General features: G+C 40.7%; 1 protein-coding gene across 9 annotated transcripts in view; it reads right to left on the reverse strand.

Moving 5' to 3' along the window:
* Positions 1 to 19539, reverse strand: part of SYNE2 (spectrin repeat containing nuclear envelope protein 2) — a 389209-nt gene that overhangs the window by 133892 nt on the left and 235778 nt on the right. For all 9 annotated transcript variants that reach the window (XM_033187766.1, XM_033187774.1, XM_033187773.1 and 6 more), the window contains 5 exons: positions 18704 to 18841; positions 10741 to 10926; positions 7589 to 7711; positions 6238 to 6420; positions 3793 to 3924 (listed from right to left, as the gene is read on the reverse strand). In XM_033187766.1, the coding sequence (XP_033043657.1) occupies positions 3793 to 3924; positions 6238 to 6420; positions 7589 to 7711; positions 10741 to 10926; positions 18704 to 18841 (762 nt within the window). The remainder of the gene's footprint in view (positions 1 to 3792; positions 3925 to 6237; positions 6421 to 7588; positions 7712 to 10740; positions 10927 to 18703; positions 18842 to 19539) is intronic.

Genomic DNA, 19539 nt, shown 5'->3' on the forward strand with positions numbered 1-19539 from the left:
TCATTTACTTCTTCTACAGTAAAAGCTTCCTACTAAATAAGAATAAACAAATAAGGGTACCATGTAGTATAACTTATTATGGGAATGATGGACAGATGATCCCAACCTTCATAATGTTACTTTTAACATTTGTATTACTGACATGTGCAAATAAAATTTCTTATACATGGCAGACATGCAGATGCCCAGTGTCTGTCTGAGATGATTATAGGATTACAGATTGTTAGATTTGGAAGAAATAGCAGGTGACAAATACACTAACATCCTCCTCTCTAGCACCTCTGAGAGATGTCATTCAACTTGCCTGAGATCCTGAAGTGAGTGCTGCATCAGAAGCAGCCTGCTTCTTTTTAGAAAACCTTCTTGTGTTTGAAATTTGTTCCTAATATATTCCTCAAACCCCTATTCTTTCCTCCTTCTTTCTTCCTTTCTTGCTGTTGGTTCATCCACCCACCATCCTACAGATAGTCACAGAAGCATTAACTTTCTTACAGAACAGAGAAACGTAATCTGTCTCCACCTGCAAGATAGAGTTCTAAAGGCCAGAGAAAGAAGGTGATTTGTCCAAAGCTGCAGCTAGCACGCAGCAGAGCATAGGCCTGGGCTTTCTCCTGGCTCTACTGCACACATTCCTATGCCAATACTCCTATTGTGTCTGAAGTCAAAATTTCTGTGATTGCTTTTGGGAAATAACAATTTTTTTTTTTTTTTTTGAGACGGAGTCTCGCTCTGTCACCCGGACTGGAGTGCAGTGGCCGGATCTCAGCTCACTGCAAGCTCCGCCTCCCGGGTTCCCGCCATTCTCCTGCCTCAGCCTCCCGAGTAGCTGGGACTACAGGCGCCGCCACCTCGCCCGGCTAGTTTTTTGTATTTTATTTTTAGTAGAGACGGGGTTTCACAGTGTTAGCCAGGATGGTCTCGATCTCCTGACCTCGTGATCCGCCCGTCTCGGCCTCCCAAAGTGCTGGGATTACAGGCTTGAGCCACCGCGCCCGGCCAACAATTGTTTGACTTAAATCTGAGTTGGCTGTATTTTGTGTTCCATTTTCAATAAACACTAAACTTTAGAAGTACACTGCCTCCCGACAAGAGCGATACTGTAGCCACTAGAATAACAGAAACAGAGTAGAGGCACAGTCCTACATGGAGCAGCTGCTCTTAAAGCAGCATCTGCAGACCCCCTGGCCACAGTCCATAAGGTCCAGATCATTTTCATTACACTAAAATGCTATTTGCCTTTTATACTGTGCACTGATGGCATAAAAGCAATGGTGGGTAAAACTACTGGCACCTTATATGAATCAAGGCACGTACGCCAAGTATATTAGTTGTTACTGGGTTCTTCACTTTGATGTATTTATAGTAAAAAAATTTCCATTTTCCTTAAGAATGTCCTTGATAAAAATATGTGTCTTAGTTTATTTGTGCTGCCATAACAGAATATCTGTGACTGGGTAATTTATAAAGAACAGAAATTTATTTCTCACAGTTCTGGAGACTGGGAAGTCCAGGATCAAAGTACTGGGGGGTCTGGTGTCGGGTGAGGGCTGTTCTCTGTTTCCAAGATGGTGCATTGAACACTACATCTTCCTGAAGGGAGGCTTGTCATGTTCTCACATGGCACAAAGCAGAAGGGCAAAAATGGGTGAATTCCCTCCCTCAAGCCCTTTTCAGAGGGCACCTAATCCCATTCATGAGGGAGGAGCCCTCATGACTCAATCACCTCCCAAAGGCCACACCTCCCGATACTGCTGTGTTGGTGATCAAGTTTCAACATGAATAAAAATGTTGGGGGGGGGGCAACATTTTTTGGGAGGACAAAAACATTCAAACCACAGCAGTATATATTTTCACTATTCTTTGTGAAAAAACGGAAAGTATGCATATGGCACTTCTGCTGCATACGAAGGGCCAATGGTTGAGAAAAAGCACTTATGCTACTGTTTGAGTTGTAAGCTGAACTATCCTTTTTATTCACAGAACACTATTTTTACTTGAAAAAAAAAGCCAGCTGATAAACTATATTGCTTTCCTTAAATACTAAAAGATTTTTTTCTGAAGAGATAGGTGTTAATTTAACAAGTACGATTCAAAGAAATATTGACTCTTGAAATGTGTCAACATTTAGAAGATCCGCATAACTCAGTTAATCAGGATTCTCCAAGTGATTGAACGTGATGTTATAAAATCATGCAATGTTAGAAGATCCATTCGAAGTACAAAGTAAACCAGTAAATTTTAATGTAAGAACATATAAAGTTCATTGACATGGGTTCGGATTCCATTTTACAATTAATATGTAATTTGCACTTGTTGGGTTTTTGTATAGTTTCAAAGAAAAATGTCCACAACTATTCAAAAGGACTATTAAAATATCCCTCCATCTTCCAAGTGCATGTCTTTGAGAGGTTGTATTGTCTTTGCATACTTAAAACAAAACTACATGCCTCAACAGATCAAATGCAGAAACATAAGAATCTGTTTATTAGGTGGGTGCCAAAGTAATAGTGGTTTTTGTCATACTTTCAATGAGAAAACTGGAATTACTTTTGCACTGACCTAATATTAAACCAGATATTAAAGAGATTACAGATACATAAAACAATGTCACTCTTCTCATTACTATTTGTTTTAGAAAATATAACTACTTAAAAAATGTTATTTCTGCTCCAGCCTGGGTAACACAGTGAGACCTCATCTCTAAAAAAAAAATAAGAATAATAAAAATAGTTATTCCTATTAAAATACAGTGGATTTATTATTGTTGCTTAAAAACTAAATGAATGTTTTTACATTTGTGAGTTTTAATTTGTTATCAATGGATATAATTCATATAAACAAAAGCTCTTTGGGGTCCCTGATATTTTAGCATAAGGGGAAATCTAATATTTTTACAATATTGAGTCTTTATTACTGATTGGGAATTACTGATCCACCATTTAACAGCTGTGTCATCTTTTACTCTCCTGTACTTCACTGTAGATGTCAAATCACTTGCCCCAGGTCTCACAGCTGGCAAGTAGTGTTATCTTCCTTTGAGTACCATATTAATTGCTTGTCTGCATCAATTTGATGGCAAGAAAAAAAGCAGCGCTCTATTACTCCTACCATACAATCAGGTTTTTTGTTGTTGTTGTTGTTGTTTATGGAAATGTTACTTCAAAAACAAAGACTGAAAAAACCTAGCAATAGGTTATCATGCAAACCATTGTAACTGAATCCACATGACACTGTTAATTCTGACATATGGTAATATGTTAGTATGGCAATACTGCTTAGAATATGGAATTCTTTATTACAATAGTATTCAGGGTCTTCACTGCTGAAGGCCAGCCTGCCCACACTGCCTGACTCTATCCCAGAAAGTCAGGTTGTCCAAATATCCTGTGTGTTACATCAGGTTCTTTGGTACTAGAGCAAATTCAGATCAAAACGCATCAAGCTGATGCCAAGGGCACTTAAAAATCCCTCCAATAAAGAAGGAGATGTGGCAGCCCTGGCTCAGTTTTTGGGGTTAGGGCTGCCCAGGCTACAAACGGATAAGGCTTCTCTTGATTAAACATCAGGGGCTACAATTTTATCACTTTTTAGTAATGATAATTATATAATCATCTATTTTATGAAATAGGGATGGAAAGTAAACACACACAGAAATACCTTCAATTGTTACAGAGAAATAGGAACTTACACTGTACCACTAGAAAGGCAACTAGACACCAAAGCCTTAGTAAGTATGAAATAAATGGACGGATGGACAAATGAAACATACCTTTATGAATGAAAGAAACATACCTGTAGTTGTGGCAGCTTGGCAGCTTGGTCTGGTGACATATGTTCAAGGGAGAACTGAGCTGAATAATTATTTAAGATCTGTTTCAAATTTTCTATTTCTTCATCACATTCATTGGTCTGTTTTATGACTACCTATAAAATAACCCCCACAAAAAAGAACATTTGTCATAATCTAAGCAGATTAATGGACTATTTTCATTGTTTAGCTCCACAGAAGTTTTAATCACTCACGGCAAATATGCACCCATTGAGATTTCAATAGGACGTGGTAGCCTCAACAGAGAGGAGAATGTTTGCAAAGCTGACACCTGATCTTCTTGCTCTACTAGATGCCAGAGCACCTTGGGCAATGCTTAAAGTACAAGTCTCACTGGACACACCTTTGCTCTTAAGTATTTCCAGTCCAGTGGGTTTATTCTGGAAAGCATTTTATGGCATGTTAACATAAAGTTGTTAACTTTTGAGAACTTACTGACAAGTCACATACACCATTTTAATACATATTCCATGGGGGGGGAGGGCAGGCTTTCCGCATAGAAAGGTGACATAACTCATTCAGACAGAACAGAGCATGTGATGTCAGTGATGATGGGTTTTCCCGGTCCAGACTCATCTTCACCTGGTACCCCTTGGGATCAGTGATGTGTATTTTATGAGTAAGAGGCTGAGGGTTCAAGAACATTCTGAATTTGCAGAATAAGGCAAAACTAACCAGAACAATACCTGGCATCTAGTGTTAGGGGAGCAGTAAAGCTCTGACCTATCTGGGGACTAAATAGTATGATTAAATATGATGAAAAACAAAGAAATAGACTTCAAAAGAAAAACTAGATACTTCTTTGGTATGCTACATAGTGAAGCAAAATGCCTTTTAAAACTACAAAGTGTCTAGCCAACACGGAATTCTTCCTTGTATTTTCTTTAATATTTAACCATAATTTTAGCTGTAGGCTGGAAATGAATAACTATGTTCACTGTGCACATCTGCTCCCCAGCCCTCAATAATGAACTACATCCTGTTACTCCCCACAAAAGTAATTTGTCTTATTTTCTACAACGAGGGCACTTACAACATCTAAAGTAGAAATCAAAGGAAATGTACCATATTCTAATGATTGTCATCACCACTGTCTTCCTTAGCTTTGAAATATCTGAGGGGACATCTGATTGCCACCAGCACAATGAGATGGAAAATTTGAGCAGCCCAGTTTGATACCTAACTTGGCACAAAATAGAACTTCCTCTTCTATTTCACCCCTTTCATCTGTGAAGAAGCCACTTGAAAGCATAGTTAGGACGGTGGCTTTCTTCTTCTGACCAGGAGACCAATAAAGCACAAAAGGATGAAAATAATAGATCAAATTATATATTTTTTTCTTCTCCTTATATTATTACAAGATAGTACATTGAGTGCTAGAGCTTCTTTCTCTCTGTGGGTGTTATAGAATGACATCATTGACTAGTAGCCAGACCAGAGAAACTGAGTTAAGACTCAAACCAGAGAGTACAGTCTCCTCAAACCTTAGGAGAACAGAGTGGCCACCAAAATGTACATGAAATTTAACAGGGATTAAAACACAGTCATTTTTCTTCTTATAACCAGAAGGCCATCACGAAAAATGAAAAATAACCCCTACAGTGACCCATCTAATCAGGAAAGGCAACATGCAGGAGGTCGATGGAGAGGGTTGGAAGTCAGTGCAGACTTTCTATAACTTTCTCTTCTTGTAGGAATTCCTTGATCTAGGAATACAAACTAAAGATTATTCCTAACTAATGATGATTCCTGATGGAGACTAGTGATTTAACAAAACCCAACCACTACCACCACAATACAAAACCCCTCTGGGAAGAAGATGAAAAATATCAGCCCTCAATATGCAGAAATGACACCAGGAGTTTAGAAACTCAAATTATTGCTCCATGTGTACATACATTAACCTCTACACAAGTGAACTCTGTGGTCTTTCAGCAGGTCACTTAGCCCTGACGCCGATTTCCTTATCTGTAAAAAGAAAGATGATAAAGTACCTACTCTGCCTACATCACATGCTTGGTAACGAGAAAGTCAATAGGAGAGTGACTGAGATGAATAAAGAGATTACTATGGTGATGATTACTTTACAGATCTGTTGGCCTCAGGGGCTGCAAATGCCTTGTTCAGGTTTGACTCTCTTCCCACAGAATTTTGCCCATGTAGGTCTTTAACAACTGTGGAATGAAATTAAATAGACCATAACATGTTTTAATGTCTTCAACCAGAACAAGGATAAGAAGTGAGAAAAATAACCTTAGCTCCATTTGAGCATGAAGATATGCTTTTACATTAAATGCCACCTCCTATAATAATAGGATAATAATGAATTTCAATTAGAAGTGAAAACCAAACCAGCTTTTGGTGAACATTCTCATCCAGTAAGTTGGCTGTCATCAGAAACTGCTTACCTTTAATAACTCATTTTGTTCTTGAGTCACATTTTCCAACAGTTTTATATCTTGTAAAAGCTGATTTGTCCGCTGAAACACAGGGAGAGGTTTCATTCCTGTCTGCGGCAACCTCAGTTCCACTTGGTAAGACACTATCTCAGCGATGGTTTTCTTCATGGGACGTATATTTTCAAGTATGACCTTAATTACATAAGAGGAGCGTGTTACAGAAATGAAAAGACAATGGTCACTGTTAAATTTAATTATTCAGAATTAAAATACGGTATAGTTTTTATAGTTTCCATTTTTAAAACTATTTCTTAGCTCAGATTGAAAAGAACTATTATATCACTTGTGATCCGGGAGTTGAAAGTCTCAGGAAAGAATAACTGGCGCAAGAGGAACCTACCAATACTCAATTACGCATTTGGACAACTTTTTCTTCCTTTTCTCCCTCCACTTTCTGTGTAGAACTGGCGTTCTGCTGTGTATATTGTCACCAGGCAGTGAGCAATGTAAGGGCAGGAACTGCCTCTCACTTTCGTAGCGACTACACCTACCACAGGGCTTCCCGCATAGTAGGCCCTCAAAAATGCTTATTGACTTGAACAGAACTGTCCTGCATGAGTCCCAGGAGTATAATTATCTTTTGCTTTAATAACTTCTGATCCATAGAAATCTGGATTTATGTAACCAATATATTAGAAGAGATTACTCACTGTACTAAGCTATATTTCATATAATATCATTTCATTTAATCCTTACAACCCCTCGAGAGGTAAGTATCCTAACCTCCATTTCACAGGTGAGGAAATTGGGTTCATAGAAGTTAGAAGATCCAGGTAAGCTTAGTGTGTTAAGAGGCAGAGCTGGGAACAGAATCCAGGCCTCCCTGGTCCTCAACCACATGCTCTCAATGACTAGGCTGAGCAGGGGATCAACATTTGCCTGCTGTTTAGTCATGTCCCAGCTCCTCTGTCAGGGGCTCTATTTACATTACAATTGGCCAATGTAATCACCTCAGTACCAGTGCACAGATATGAAAGACAATCCAAAAACCATTAATTACTCAAAGTCATGCAGTGAGCAGTCTAGCTGGGGCTGGAACCCAGTTCAGCCTGAATTAGGTGCTCAAGCCCTTGAGTTTGATTTAAATGAAAAAATAACCTATAGGAAAATTATCTTTACATAGGTGGTACTACAACTATGACTTAAATATACAGTTATAGTTATTCCCATCAATTTCCCAACCTTATTTTGCTATTACTCTGGTAAGACTAAATGCTTTTTTAAATCACATTATATTCTATTTTGAAAAAGACATAATAAGTATCACAAGAAAATACTTTAAATAATAATCTATGCTTACCTCCCCATGTTTAAGATGTTCTTCAGGTGAAAAATCAAATATTTCTTTTGATAATAGGATAGTTTTGATTTTTGAAACTTTTTTTTCCATTGATTTTACTTCAGATTCAATAGCAACCACATCCTAGAATTTCAGAAGAACACGCTGATGCAATATATATTGTATATTAATCATCTATAAAACACAGTTTATTGGCATTAATTCTATTCTCTTATTTAGCCAAATAATGTCTGCCATCTATACCTCTTAAAAACTAACCACACACTATAGATAAATAATATTCACCATTTTCTTTCCTTTTTTTCTTTTTTCTTTTTTTCTGAGACAGAGTTTCACTCTTGTCACCCAGGCTGGAGTGCAATGTCGCGATCTCTGCTCACTGCAACCTCTGCCTCCCAGGTTCAAGCCATTCTCCTGCCTCAGCCTCCTGAATAGCTACGGGTTACAGGCGCGTGCCACCATGCCCAGTTAATTTTTATATTTTTAGTAGAGACGGGGTTTCACCATGTTGGCCAGGCTGGTCTCCAACTCCCGACTGCAGGTGATCCACCTGCCTCAGCCTCCCAAAGTGCTGGGATTACAGATGTGAGCACTGCGCCCGGCCAGTGTTCACCACTTCCAATATAAATGTAAATCTATTAATAGCACACTGCAATACAAAGCATTGCTTATATACCTTCTGGACTAAAGCTTACCATATGGCCAATTTTAAATTACTCATACTATGAGATCAAAGGTCATATACACTGAAATCAATTTTTTTTTAACTCTTCAGATTTATCTTTGGAATATATTTAAAGACTTGAAAACAGGTAGGTGTGACATTCTAAAAACTCCCACCATCTTAAGTAAAATGATAAAGTCACCCTTGGAAAACGAACACACAGGAGCTAGAAAAGGGTGAGGACTTTTTCACTAACCCCTTAATAAACTGTTGCCAAGTGGAGTATCACTGAGTTATTTTATAACCTACTCAGATTAATTTAAACAATGGATCATTTGTCCAGTGGTTATTCTCTCATCAGTATCAACATCCAGAACCTGGCCAAGAACCTTCAAGTGAAATGCTGCAAAAATAAGTAAAGTATGCTGCAAAACCTACACACTGAAGTCCACACAACCATAAGAGAGCCTAAGGCCTTTAGAGTTCAATGCAGATCTACTGTGCCAATAAGGAATGGTTAATAATGAAGGAGATTTAAAAATGACATAAAAAAAGACAGGGTATCAAATTATAGCAGTCTGGAGCTATTCAATATAGGAACCAACAAATATCCTATTTTATCTTATCTTATTTTATTTTTGAGAGGGAGTTTTGCTCCTTTTGCCCAGGCTAGGGCGCAAGGGCACGATCTCGGCACTCTGCAACCTCCGCCTCCTGAGTTCAAGTTATTCTCCTGTCTCAGCCTCCGAGTAGCTGGGATTACAGGCGCCTGCCACCACACCCGGCTAATTTTGTTCTTTTGTTTGTTTCTTTTTTGAGACGGAGTCTCACTCTGTCACCCAGGCTGGAGTGCAGTGGCACAATCTCAGCTCACTGCAAGCTCCGCCTCCCGGGTTGACACCATCCTCTTGACTCAGTCTCCAGAGTAGCTGGGACTACAGGCGCCCGCCACCATGCTCAGTTAATTTTTTATATTTTTAGTAGAGACAGGACTTCACCGTGTTAGCTAGGATGGTCTCGATCTCCTAACCTCGTGATCTGCCCTCCTCGGCCTCCCAAAGTGCTGGGATTACAGGCGTGAGCCACTGCACCCGTCTTAATTTTGTACTTTTAGTAGTGACGGGGTTTCGCCATGTTGGCCAGGCAGGTCTCGAACTCCTGACCTCAGGTGATCTGCCCACCTCGGCCTGCCAAAGTGCTGGGATTACAGGTGTCAGCCATCGCGCCTGGCCAGGGACCAACAAAACTTCATAAGAAAATGAAGCAGTATGTACAATAGCTGTTTATACTGATATCTCCAAATTATGAGGAAAAGTTAAATTACATGGACATTATTCTGTGTACCTACTATTTAAGAAGGTAATAGAATTATACAATGTATTTTAGGGTAATTTTCATCAAAAATTATAGAAGCATTTAAAAATTTTGAAATGAGCTTCAGTAACCAAAAATAATTACTTTAACAGTTATTATTCCCCGAAGATACATGAGTGTGGCCTAGGGAATGTAACTAACAAAGGTAAATAATGAAGAACTGTAATTGCCTCAACTATGTGACTCTCTATTTAAATAAATGCTTCAGATGTTTCAAACAAAAATAAAAATCCAGAGGCTGGCAAATAACAACCCCTCGATAAATATTTGCTATTGGTAAATAAAGACTTGGGACTACCTATTTTACACTTGTTTTTAATTCCTTTTTGTAGAGAATGGGGTCTTACCATAGTGCCCAGGCAGGTCTCAAACTCTTGTGCTCACGCTATCCTCCCGCCTCTGCCTCCCTAAGTGCTGGGATTACAGGCATGAGCCACCGTGCCGGGCACCGCACCCAGCCAGAACTATCTCTTTTAATTCCCTCTTTCCTATCCAGCACTTAAAAATCAGTAGTATTTCTCTTTGACAAAGAGAAAACACTGAGCTTATTTTATCAGGATTCTTTACTCTTTAAAACAGACCACTTCTGGATTGCAAATGGGGAGATGCTTTTTGTTATAGTTACACATTACACTACAGGTTGCAAAGTAAAATAAAATGTAATTCCCAAATGAGAACACACATGACATTTTACCAGATCAATGTGTCTTCACATTGATTAGTTGTATAGTGCTTGGTTAGTAGTATAACTCTTACTTATTTATTTGACAGAGTCCTGTTCTGTCACCCAGCCTGGAGTGCAGTGGCGCAATCTTGGCTCACTGTAACCTCTGCCTCTCAGGTTCAAGCGATTCTCCTGCCTCAGCCTTCCAAGTAGCCGGGATTACAGGTGTGCACCACAATGCCCAGCTAATTTGTGTATTTTTAGTAGAGATGGGATTTCACTATGTTGGCCAGGCTCGTCTTGAACTCCTGACCTCAAGTGATCCACCCGCCTTGGCCTCCCAAAGTGCTGGGATTACAGGCGTGAGCCACCATTGCGCAGCCTCTAATTTAATCCTGAATGAAATATAAATAAAGAATAAGAAATCACATCTTTATGGTGCAAACTTACATCAGCCATTCGCTGAATCTGTGGAAGGCTTTCCATTATTTTTTGTTGTAATGCTGTTACTTGATTACTTAACTCTTGTACGGATTGTGTTAATTCATCTGTTTCAAAAATTATTGACAGGTCTTCTAGATCCATAAAGATTGAATGTAAAAGACTGTGCTTCTGTTCTGAATCTTCCAAAGCCATCTAGATAAACACAGAATGGGAAAAAGAGAGACAGGCATCAAGATCCTGATATAAGTTGATTAAAATTTAAACCAGAGAAAATTGACAGTTGTCTCAACATTTTAAACTCCTACGCATTTCTAGTTCAATAATGAAAACACAACACCCTCTATTGTCAATGACAGTGAAAGACTTCAGAGTATCTACCTGTATACTGTAATATAATAAGAAACATACATATTTGGTCTTTGTCCACTTCTAAAACCTTTGGAATCCTTTAATAATAGGAGTGAGAGAAGTGTCTTTTATTATACATGATAAGCCCTTTCATACATATAATAACTTTCAAAGTTAAGACATCAAAATAGCTCAGCCACCTAATGAAAATATTCAGCTTGATAATGTACTCTTCAGGTAATTCCACAAAAAATAACTGATAGGAGAAAGAACATTCACTTATGCAACTAGAATTTTAGTCATAAGTCACTAAAACTAAGTGGGTTATTCAGAATTTATATTAATCTTTTTTTTTTTTTTTTTTTTTGAGGCGGAGTCTCGCTCTGTCACCCGGACTGGAGTGCAGTGGCCAGATCTCAGCTCACTGCAAGCTCCGCCTCCCGGTTTACGCCATTCTCCTGCCTCAGCCTCCCGAGTAGCTGGGACTACAGGCGCCCGCCACCTCGCTCGGCTAGTTTTTGTATTTTTAGTAGAGACGGGGTTTCACCGTGTTAGCCAGGATGGTCTCGATCTCCTGACCTCGTGATCCGCCCGTCTCGGCCTCCCAAAGTGCTGGGATTACAGGCTTGAGCCACCGCGCCCGGCCTAGAATTTTATATTAATCTTATTCAAAATCCTTATAGGGGAAAACGTTTAGGAAAACAAAACTTTTTTTTTTTTTTTTTTTTTTTTGAGGCGGAGTCTCGCTCTGTCGCCCGGACAGGAGTGCAGTGGCCGGATCTCAGCTCACTGCAAGCTCCGCCTCCTGGGTTTACGCCATTCTCCTGCCTCAGCCTCCCTAGTAGCTGGGACTACAGGCGCCTGCCACCTCGCCCGGCTAGTTTTTGTATTTTTAGTAGAGACGGGGTTTCACCATGTTAGCCAGGATGGTCTCGATCTCCTGACCTCGTGATCCACCCGTCTCGGCCTCCCAAAGTGCTGGGATTACAGGCTTGAGCCACCGCGCCCGGCCAGGAAAACAAAACTTAAAACCAATGTTTTTTTTTGTTTTTTTACCAATTATCATTGACAACAGCATCAAAAATAATAAAATACTTAGGAATAAATTTAACAATATACATGCAAGAAATGTATACTGGGCCAGGTGTGGTGGCTCACGCCTGTAATCCCAACACTTTGGGAGGCCGAGATGGGTGGATCATCTGAGTTCAGGAATTTGAGACCAGCCTGGCCAACATGGCGAAACCCTGTCTCTACTAAAAATACAAAAATTAGCCAGATGTGGTGGTGGGAGCCTATAATCCTAGCTACTCAGGAGGCTGAGGCAGGAGAATCACTTGAACCCAGGAGGCGGAGGTTGCAGTGAGCCATTATCACACCACTGCACTCCAGGCTGGGCGACAGAGAGAGACACCATCTCAAAAAAAAAAAAAAAAAAAAAAGACCTGCATACTGAAAATTACAAAACATTGTTGAGAGAAATTAAACGCCAAAAGAGATAAAGAGATATCATATTCCTGGATTGAATAGTTACTATGGTTGAGATGTTAATTATCTTCCAAATTGATCTACAAATTTAATGCAATCCCACTCAAAATTCCCACAGACCTTTATTTAGAAATTAACAAGTGTATTCTAAGATTTATATGGAAACACAAAGGCCTTGATTTAGCCAAAACAAATCTGAAAAAGAAGGACAAAGTTGTAGAATTGATGCTACCTGATTTCAAGACTTACTGTAAAGCTATAGTAATGAAGACTGTCATATTGGAGAAAAGTATAGACATACAAATCAGTTGAACAGAAGGGAGCGCCCAGAAATAGACGCACATGTGTAAGGTCAATTGATTTCTAACAAAGTGCCAAAGTAATTTAATGGTGATTCTTACCAATAAATGATGCAGAAACAATTGGATATCCCCATGGAAAAAAAGAACTTTGATCCTTCAATCACACCTTATGCAACAATAAACATGAAATGAATCATAGACCTAACAGTAAGAGTTAAAACTATCAAGTTACTGGAAGAAAACACAGGAGGAAATCTTTGCAACCCTGGGTTAGGTAAGGATTTCTTAGAATGTAGCACAAAAGAATAATCCACAAAAGAAAATATTGATACATTGGACCTCATCAAATTAATAACATTTGCTCTTTGAAAGACAGTGTTAAAAGAATGAAAAGACAAGCCATAGACTGGAAGAAAATATTTGTAAATGACATATATGTCAAAAGAATGGTTTACAGAATATTTTACAAAAAACTTACAACTCAACAAGAAGACAGACAATACAATTTTTTAAATGGGCAAAAAAAAAAAAAATTGAACAGATACTTCACAAAGGAACTGTACAAATGACCAATAAAGACATAAATGCTCAAAATTATTAGTCATTAGAGAAATGCCATTTAAACCACAATGAATTACCACTGCAAGTCACTAAAATGGCTAAAATTTAAAAGGCAGACAATATTAAGTACTGTTGAAAATATGAAGCAATTAGAACTCATGTTGCTGGTGGGAACGAAAAATGATATAGCCATTTTGGAAAACAATTTCTCAGTTTATTATTTATTTAAACACATCGTAAAAGTCAGAGATCCTACTTTTAGGTATTTATTCTTTGAAATAAAATGAAAACATTTGTCTACACAAAGATTTATATATAAATGTTCACAGCAGTTTTGCTCATAATAGCCTATGACAGCAGCCTCTAAGGTAGCCCTGAATGACCCCTACCTCCTGGTATTCATACCCTTATATCAGCTTCCTTGAATGCAGGCCAGACTTACTAATTTAATTCTAATAAAATGTGGCAGAAGTGATGAGATGTCACTTTCAAGGTTAGATTACAAAGACTGTGGCCCAGCCTGGGCAACAAAGTGAGACCTTATCTACAAAAATTTAAAAACTAGCCGGGCATGGTTGTGTGTAACTGCAGTCCCAGCCACCTGGGAGGCTAAGGTGGGAGGAACATTTGAACTCAGAAGGTGGAGGTTCCAGTGAGCCGACATTGTGCCACTGCACTCCAGCCTGGGTGACAGAGCAAGACCCTGTCTCTAAAATTTAAAAAAAAAAATGTGGCTTCTGTCTTGAGAGCTCTCTCTCACTCTCTTGGAGATTGTTTATGCCAAGGGAAGCCAGCTGCCATGGTGTGAGGCAGACTCCTGGAGGAGCCCACATGTCTGTGAGTAGAAGCAGATCTTCTGAGGCCTGTCAACAGCCATGGGAATGAGCTTGGAAGCGGATCCCACCTCCTCCCTCACGCAAATTGAGCCTTCAGATGAGTTTGCAGCCTTTGCCAACACCTTGACTGCATTCTCACGAGAGAACCTGAGCCAGAGATACTTAGCTAAGCCATGCGGGTGGACTCCTGACCCACAGAAACTGTGATAATAAAAGTTTGCGGTTTCAAGCTGCTAACTTTTAGAGTAATTTGTTAGACAACAATAGCAAATACATAGCTCAAAACTGGAAACAACCCAAATATCTATTAACTGGTAGATAAACAAACTACTTATTTCCAAATTTATTTCCAAAACTGGAACACTACTTGGCAATCAAAGAATTAACTATGCATTAAGTGTAACAACCTGGATGAATCTCAAAAGCATTATGTGAACTGAAACAAGTGAGACACGAAAGACTACACACTGTTTGATTCCCTCTGTATGATATTCTAGAAAAGGCAAAACTATAGTAATAAGAAACTATGAGTGGTTACCTAGGGTTGAAGATGGGTGAAAAGGAATTGACTGCAAAGAGGCACGAGGAAACGTCTTAGGAGATGGAGATGTTCCTTATATTGATGGCGGTGGTGGTTATACAACTGCACTTTTATCAAAACTCACTGAACTGCATACTTAAAATAGGTGTATTAATATTTTTACTGTACGTAAATTATACCTCAATAAAGTTGATTTTTTTTTTTTTCTTTTTGAGACGGAGTCTTGCTCTGTCGCCCAGGCTGGAGTGCAGTGGCCGGATCTCAGCTCACTGCAAGCTCCGACTCCCAGGTTTACGCTGTTCTCCTGCCTCAGCCTCCCGAGTAGCTGGGACTACAGGCGCCCGCCACATCGTCCGGCTGGTTTTTTGTATTTTTTAGTAGAGACGGGGCTTCACCGTGTTAGCCAGGATGGTCTCGATCTCCTGACCTCGTGATCCGCCCGTCTCAGCCTCCCAAAGTGCTGGGATTACAGGCTTGAGCCACCGCACCCGTCCAATAAAGTTGATTTTAAAAACAGGCCAGGTGCGGTGGCTCACGCCTGTAATCCCAGCACTTTGGGAGGTCAAGGTGGGCAGATCAGCTGAGGTCGGGAGTTCAAGACCAGCCTGGCCAACATGGTGAAATCCCGTCTCTACTAAAAATACAAAATAAGGTGGGCATGGTGGCATGCACCTGTAATCTCAGCTACTGGGGAAGCTGAGGCAGGAGAATCACTGGAACCTGGGAGGCGGAGGTTGTGGTGAGCCGAGATCGTACCATTGCACTCCAGCCTGGGCAAAAAGAGTGAAACTCCGTCTCAAAAAAGAAAAAAATAATAATTCTCTATTTTTATAATGACAATTTATGAATTTATGTTTCAGTGATTCTTACAACAGTAGTATTTGTGGAATTACCTTTAGGTTACAAAGACCTGTTTTAACAAATGCAATCCAGGTAGAAGGGTATAGTGCAATTAAAACAAACATTTAAAGCCTAGTTGGGCTGGGTGCGGTGGCTCAAGCCTGTAATCCCAGCACTTTGGGAGGCCGAGACAGGTGGATCACGAGGTCAGGAGAACGAGACCATCCTGGCTAACACGGTGAAACCCTGTCTCAACTAAAAAATACAAAAAACTAGCCGGGTGAGGTGGCAAGCGCCTGTAGTCCCAGCTACTTGGGAGGCTGAGGCAGGAGAATGGCGTGAACCTGGGAGGCGGAGCTTGCAGTGAGCTGAGATCCGGCCACTGCACTCCAGCCTGGGCGACAGAGCCAGACTCCGTCTCAAAAAAAAAAAATAAATAAATAAAAATAAAGCCTAGTTGAGAGTTCTGACACCTCTTTAAAAGTCAATTTAAAAAGTAATACCTGGGCTGGGCGCGGTGGCTCAAGCCTGTAATTCCCAGCACTTTGGGAGGCCGAGACGGGCGGGTCACGAGGTCAGGAGATTGAGACCATCCTGGCTAACACGGTGAAACCCCGTCTCTACTAAAAAATACAAAAACTAGCCGGGCGAGGTAGCGGGCGCCTGTAGTCCCAGCTACTCGGGAGGCTGAGGCAGGAGAATGGCGTGAACCCGGGAGGCGGAGCTTGCAGTGAGCTGAGATCCGGCCACTGCACTCCAGCCTGGGGGACAGAGCGAGACTCCGTCTCAAAAAAAAAGAAAGAAAAAAAAAAAAAAAAGTAATACCTGAATATGCTAGAAAATGGAAAAGGGCATCCTAAAAGTAGAATTATTGGACAAATGAGGATTTCACATAGGACTAGTTATTTGGGACTTACTTCCCGGGGGAGATCAGGACACATCAGGGCACACAGAAATAAACTCGCACCTTCCCTTGTCCCTAGTTCCTTTACTCAGTTCTAGCTCAAAAAGAAAGTCTAGCAATTTAAAATGTCCTGAAGTCTGAGAGATGCTTTCACATTTTTACATTTGTATCCGTAGAAGGTAGCAAAATCTCAGCTGCCTTTGCCTGAGCTCACTTTTGTACAGTTTGTTTTTTTAACTCATAATAAGCATTTGAAGGAAAAAAAAAAAAAGCATCATTCCTCTCTTTTGTCTTGGTAAAGTCCTCAAAACTAGTGACTCAGGGAGGCGATAAAAAGTTTAAAAATGACAAACTTTGCGGATGTGGAAAGTTAATCCAAGTTGGGGAAGGCAAAAAAATCATAAGCAAGGGGAAGAAAAGAAAAAAAAATGGGTAGAAATGCAGCATCTTTACAATTGTTACCATAAGAAAAAAAAAAAAAAACGCCAACAATTCTCAAACTTCAGGGAGGTCTGAGGTCAGCAGCTCACTTAGGAACACACTGTGCCATTCTAAAGATAGAAAAAGGAGCTGAGGCCGGGCGCGGTGGCTCAAGCCTGTAATCCCAGCACTTTGGGAGGCCGAGACGGGCGGATCACGAGGTCAGGAGATCAAGACCACCCTGGCTAACACGGTGAAACCCCATCTCTACTAAAAAAAAAAATCCAAAAAACTAGCCGGGCGAGGTGGCGGGCGCCTGTAGTCCCAGCTACTCGGGAGGCTGAGGCAGGAGAATAGCGTGAACCCGGGAGGCGGAGCTTGCAGTGAGCTGAGATCTGGCCACTGCACTCCAGCCTGGGCGACAGAGCAAGACTCCGTCTCAAAAAAAAAAAAAGAAAGAAAAAGGAGCTGAATCACCTTTGAGGTCTGATTCTGTAAACACTGTTACCAAATAAGCTTTTCTCTAAGGGATTCCTTCTCATGGCAGAATAAGAGAAGGAAAACACACCTGTGCAATGCAACATCCCTGATACTCAGCATCCAGAAGATGTTTTGCAGCCGAGGCCTCAAGTGGGAAAACACTTTCATTTGTTTTGTCTTTGTAAGCCAGCATGGACACATGGGGCACATGTGGAGCACCAGGAAGGACAGGAAATTTGGAATCATAGTGTGTTAGAAGTGGAAGGAACCATGGATTCGTTTTCTATTGCTGTGTAACTAATTACCACAGACTTAATGGCTTAAAACACAACAAAGTTATCTTGTAGTGTTCAGGGGTAAGGAGTCCAGGTATAGCTGAGGTGAGTCCTCTGTCCGGGGAGCCACAAGGATGCAGTCCGGTGCCATCTGGAGCTCGGGGTTCTCTTTCAAGATCATTCAGGTTGTTGGCAAAATTCAGCTGTAGGACTGGGCTCCCTGTTTCCTAGCTGGCTCTCACTGACTCTCAGCTTCTAGAAAGAGCCCTTGGGCCCTAGCTCCATGGCCTTGGACAATATAGCCACTTTCTCAAGGAGAATCTCACTACACTCTGCTACCGGCTGAGTAACCCTTATCTGAAATGCTTGAGACCAGAAGCGTTTTGGATTTTGGACTTCTTCAAATTTTGGAATATAAGTATTATACTTACCAGTGGAGCATTCCAAATCCAAAAATCCCATATTAGATAGTCTTATAATCACGTTAATCAAGTATTTATGGGAGTGACTACCCCATTACCTTAGTCATATAACGTAACCCAGTCAATGAAGTGACTTTCCCATCATATTCATATTCCTGCCCACATTCAAGTATTATTCTTTCAATTATTCTTTCAGGTCATATACACCAGAGGATGGGAGTATTGGGGGGCATCTTAGAATTCTAACAACCAAAACCATTAGCACTATCCTGTGCACATTCTTATTTCATGGGGAGAAACTGAGGTCCACAGAAGATATACGAAATTATCCAAAAAGTCATAAAGTAGTTATCAGGACAGTAAGAGCTGAATCCTGCTCTCCAAAATCTGTATCTAGTGCTTGCCACTCTCTCAAACTTCCTTCTGCCCCTGAAATGGTTAGTGGTAAGACTGTATTTCAGGAAAGGAGGAAAAAAGCACCAGGACGATCAGGTAAGCCATGAATCCTTATGTAGATGCTATGAGCGGCAGAAAACCTGGAAGAACACTTACCTGCAGAGTGCTAGCATGGTGACTCAGTGTCCTCGAAGAGTCATAGTCAGCAGGATTGGCCAGCAAATGACAGTTATTTTCTATCCAAGCCTCAGTGCTCTTCAGAAGGTCATTATATTCCTCCATCTTAACTGTGGCCTGAGAAAGAGATGCAGGACCAGACTTAGTCACATGCCTTTTACTGGAGCCGAATGACTCCTCGATGAAGAGTCAGTTGCTGTTAGGCAGGGGTGTGTCAGGCCTTGCAGATGTCTGCTCCCCATGGCTGGGGCCACTTGTTCACCTGCTCTAGTTATGATACTTCTGACTTTTAAGATTAACTCTGACCATAGGTGGAAAGGATTTAAGCAGTTCTACTCCAACATCATGGGCCTCTGCAAAGTTCTGGGTTAGCCTTGCAACTATTCTGGTTCCCATTTTAGGCTTCATTTTAAAAACTGGGCTGTACTTTGTCCTCCTGTTCAAGACCTTGCCCTACAGTTCTTCTAAGACTAGGATGCTGCTTCACTCTTGTTAAATCACAAACACAACTCAGCCAACTACAGCTCCTGTTTGGAAGGAGGGTAGAGAGGGTATCCTGTACCTGAATGACAGTCTTTCTCACTGTTGTCTCCCTCACTAGACTCCTGAGATCACCTGTCCTAAATTCCCATTACTGGTCTTTATCCACCTGTTGGGGAGCCTGGACTTCCCAACAGTTTGCCTGGCTCTTGCTGTGGTCAGCTTTTGGATTCTTGGTTCTATCTGCCCAATCAGACTTTCTGCCTGCACTAGCATTGAAATCTGTCTCCTCAGTGCCCACGTGAGCCTACCATGGCCCCAGCTTCAAGTCTAAA

Source organism: Trachypithecus francoisi, unplaced genomic scaffold, assembly GCF_009764315.1.
Source record: "Trachypithecus francoisi isolate TF-2019V2 unplaced genomic scaffold, Tfra_2.0 Lachesis_group3, whole genome shotgun sequence".
NCBI classification, from domain to species: Eukaryota; Metazoa; Chordata; class Mammalia; order Primates; family Cercopithecidae; genus Trachypithecus; species Trachypithecus francoisi.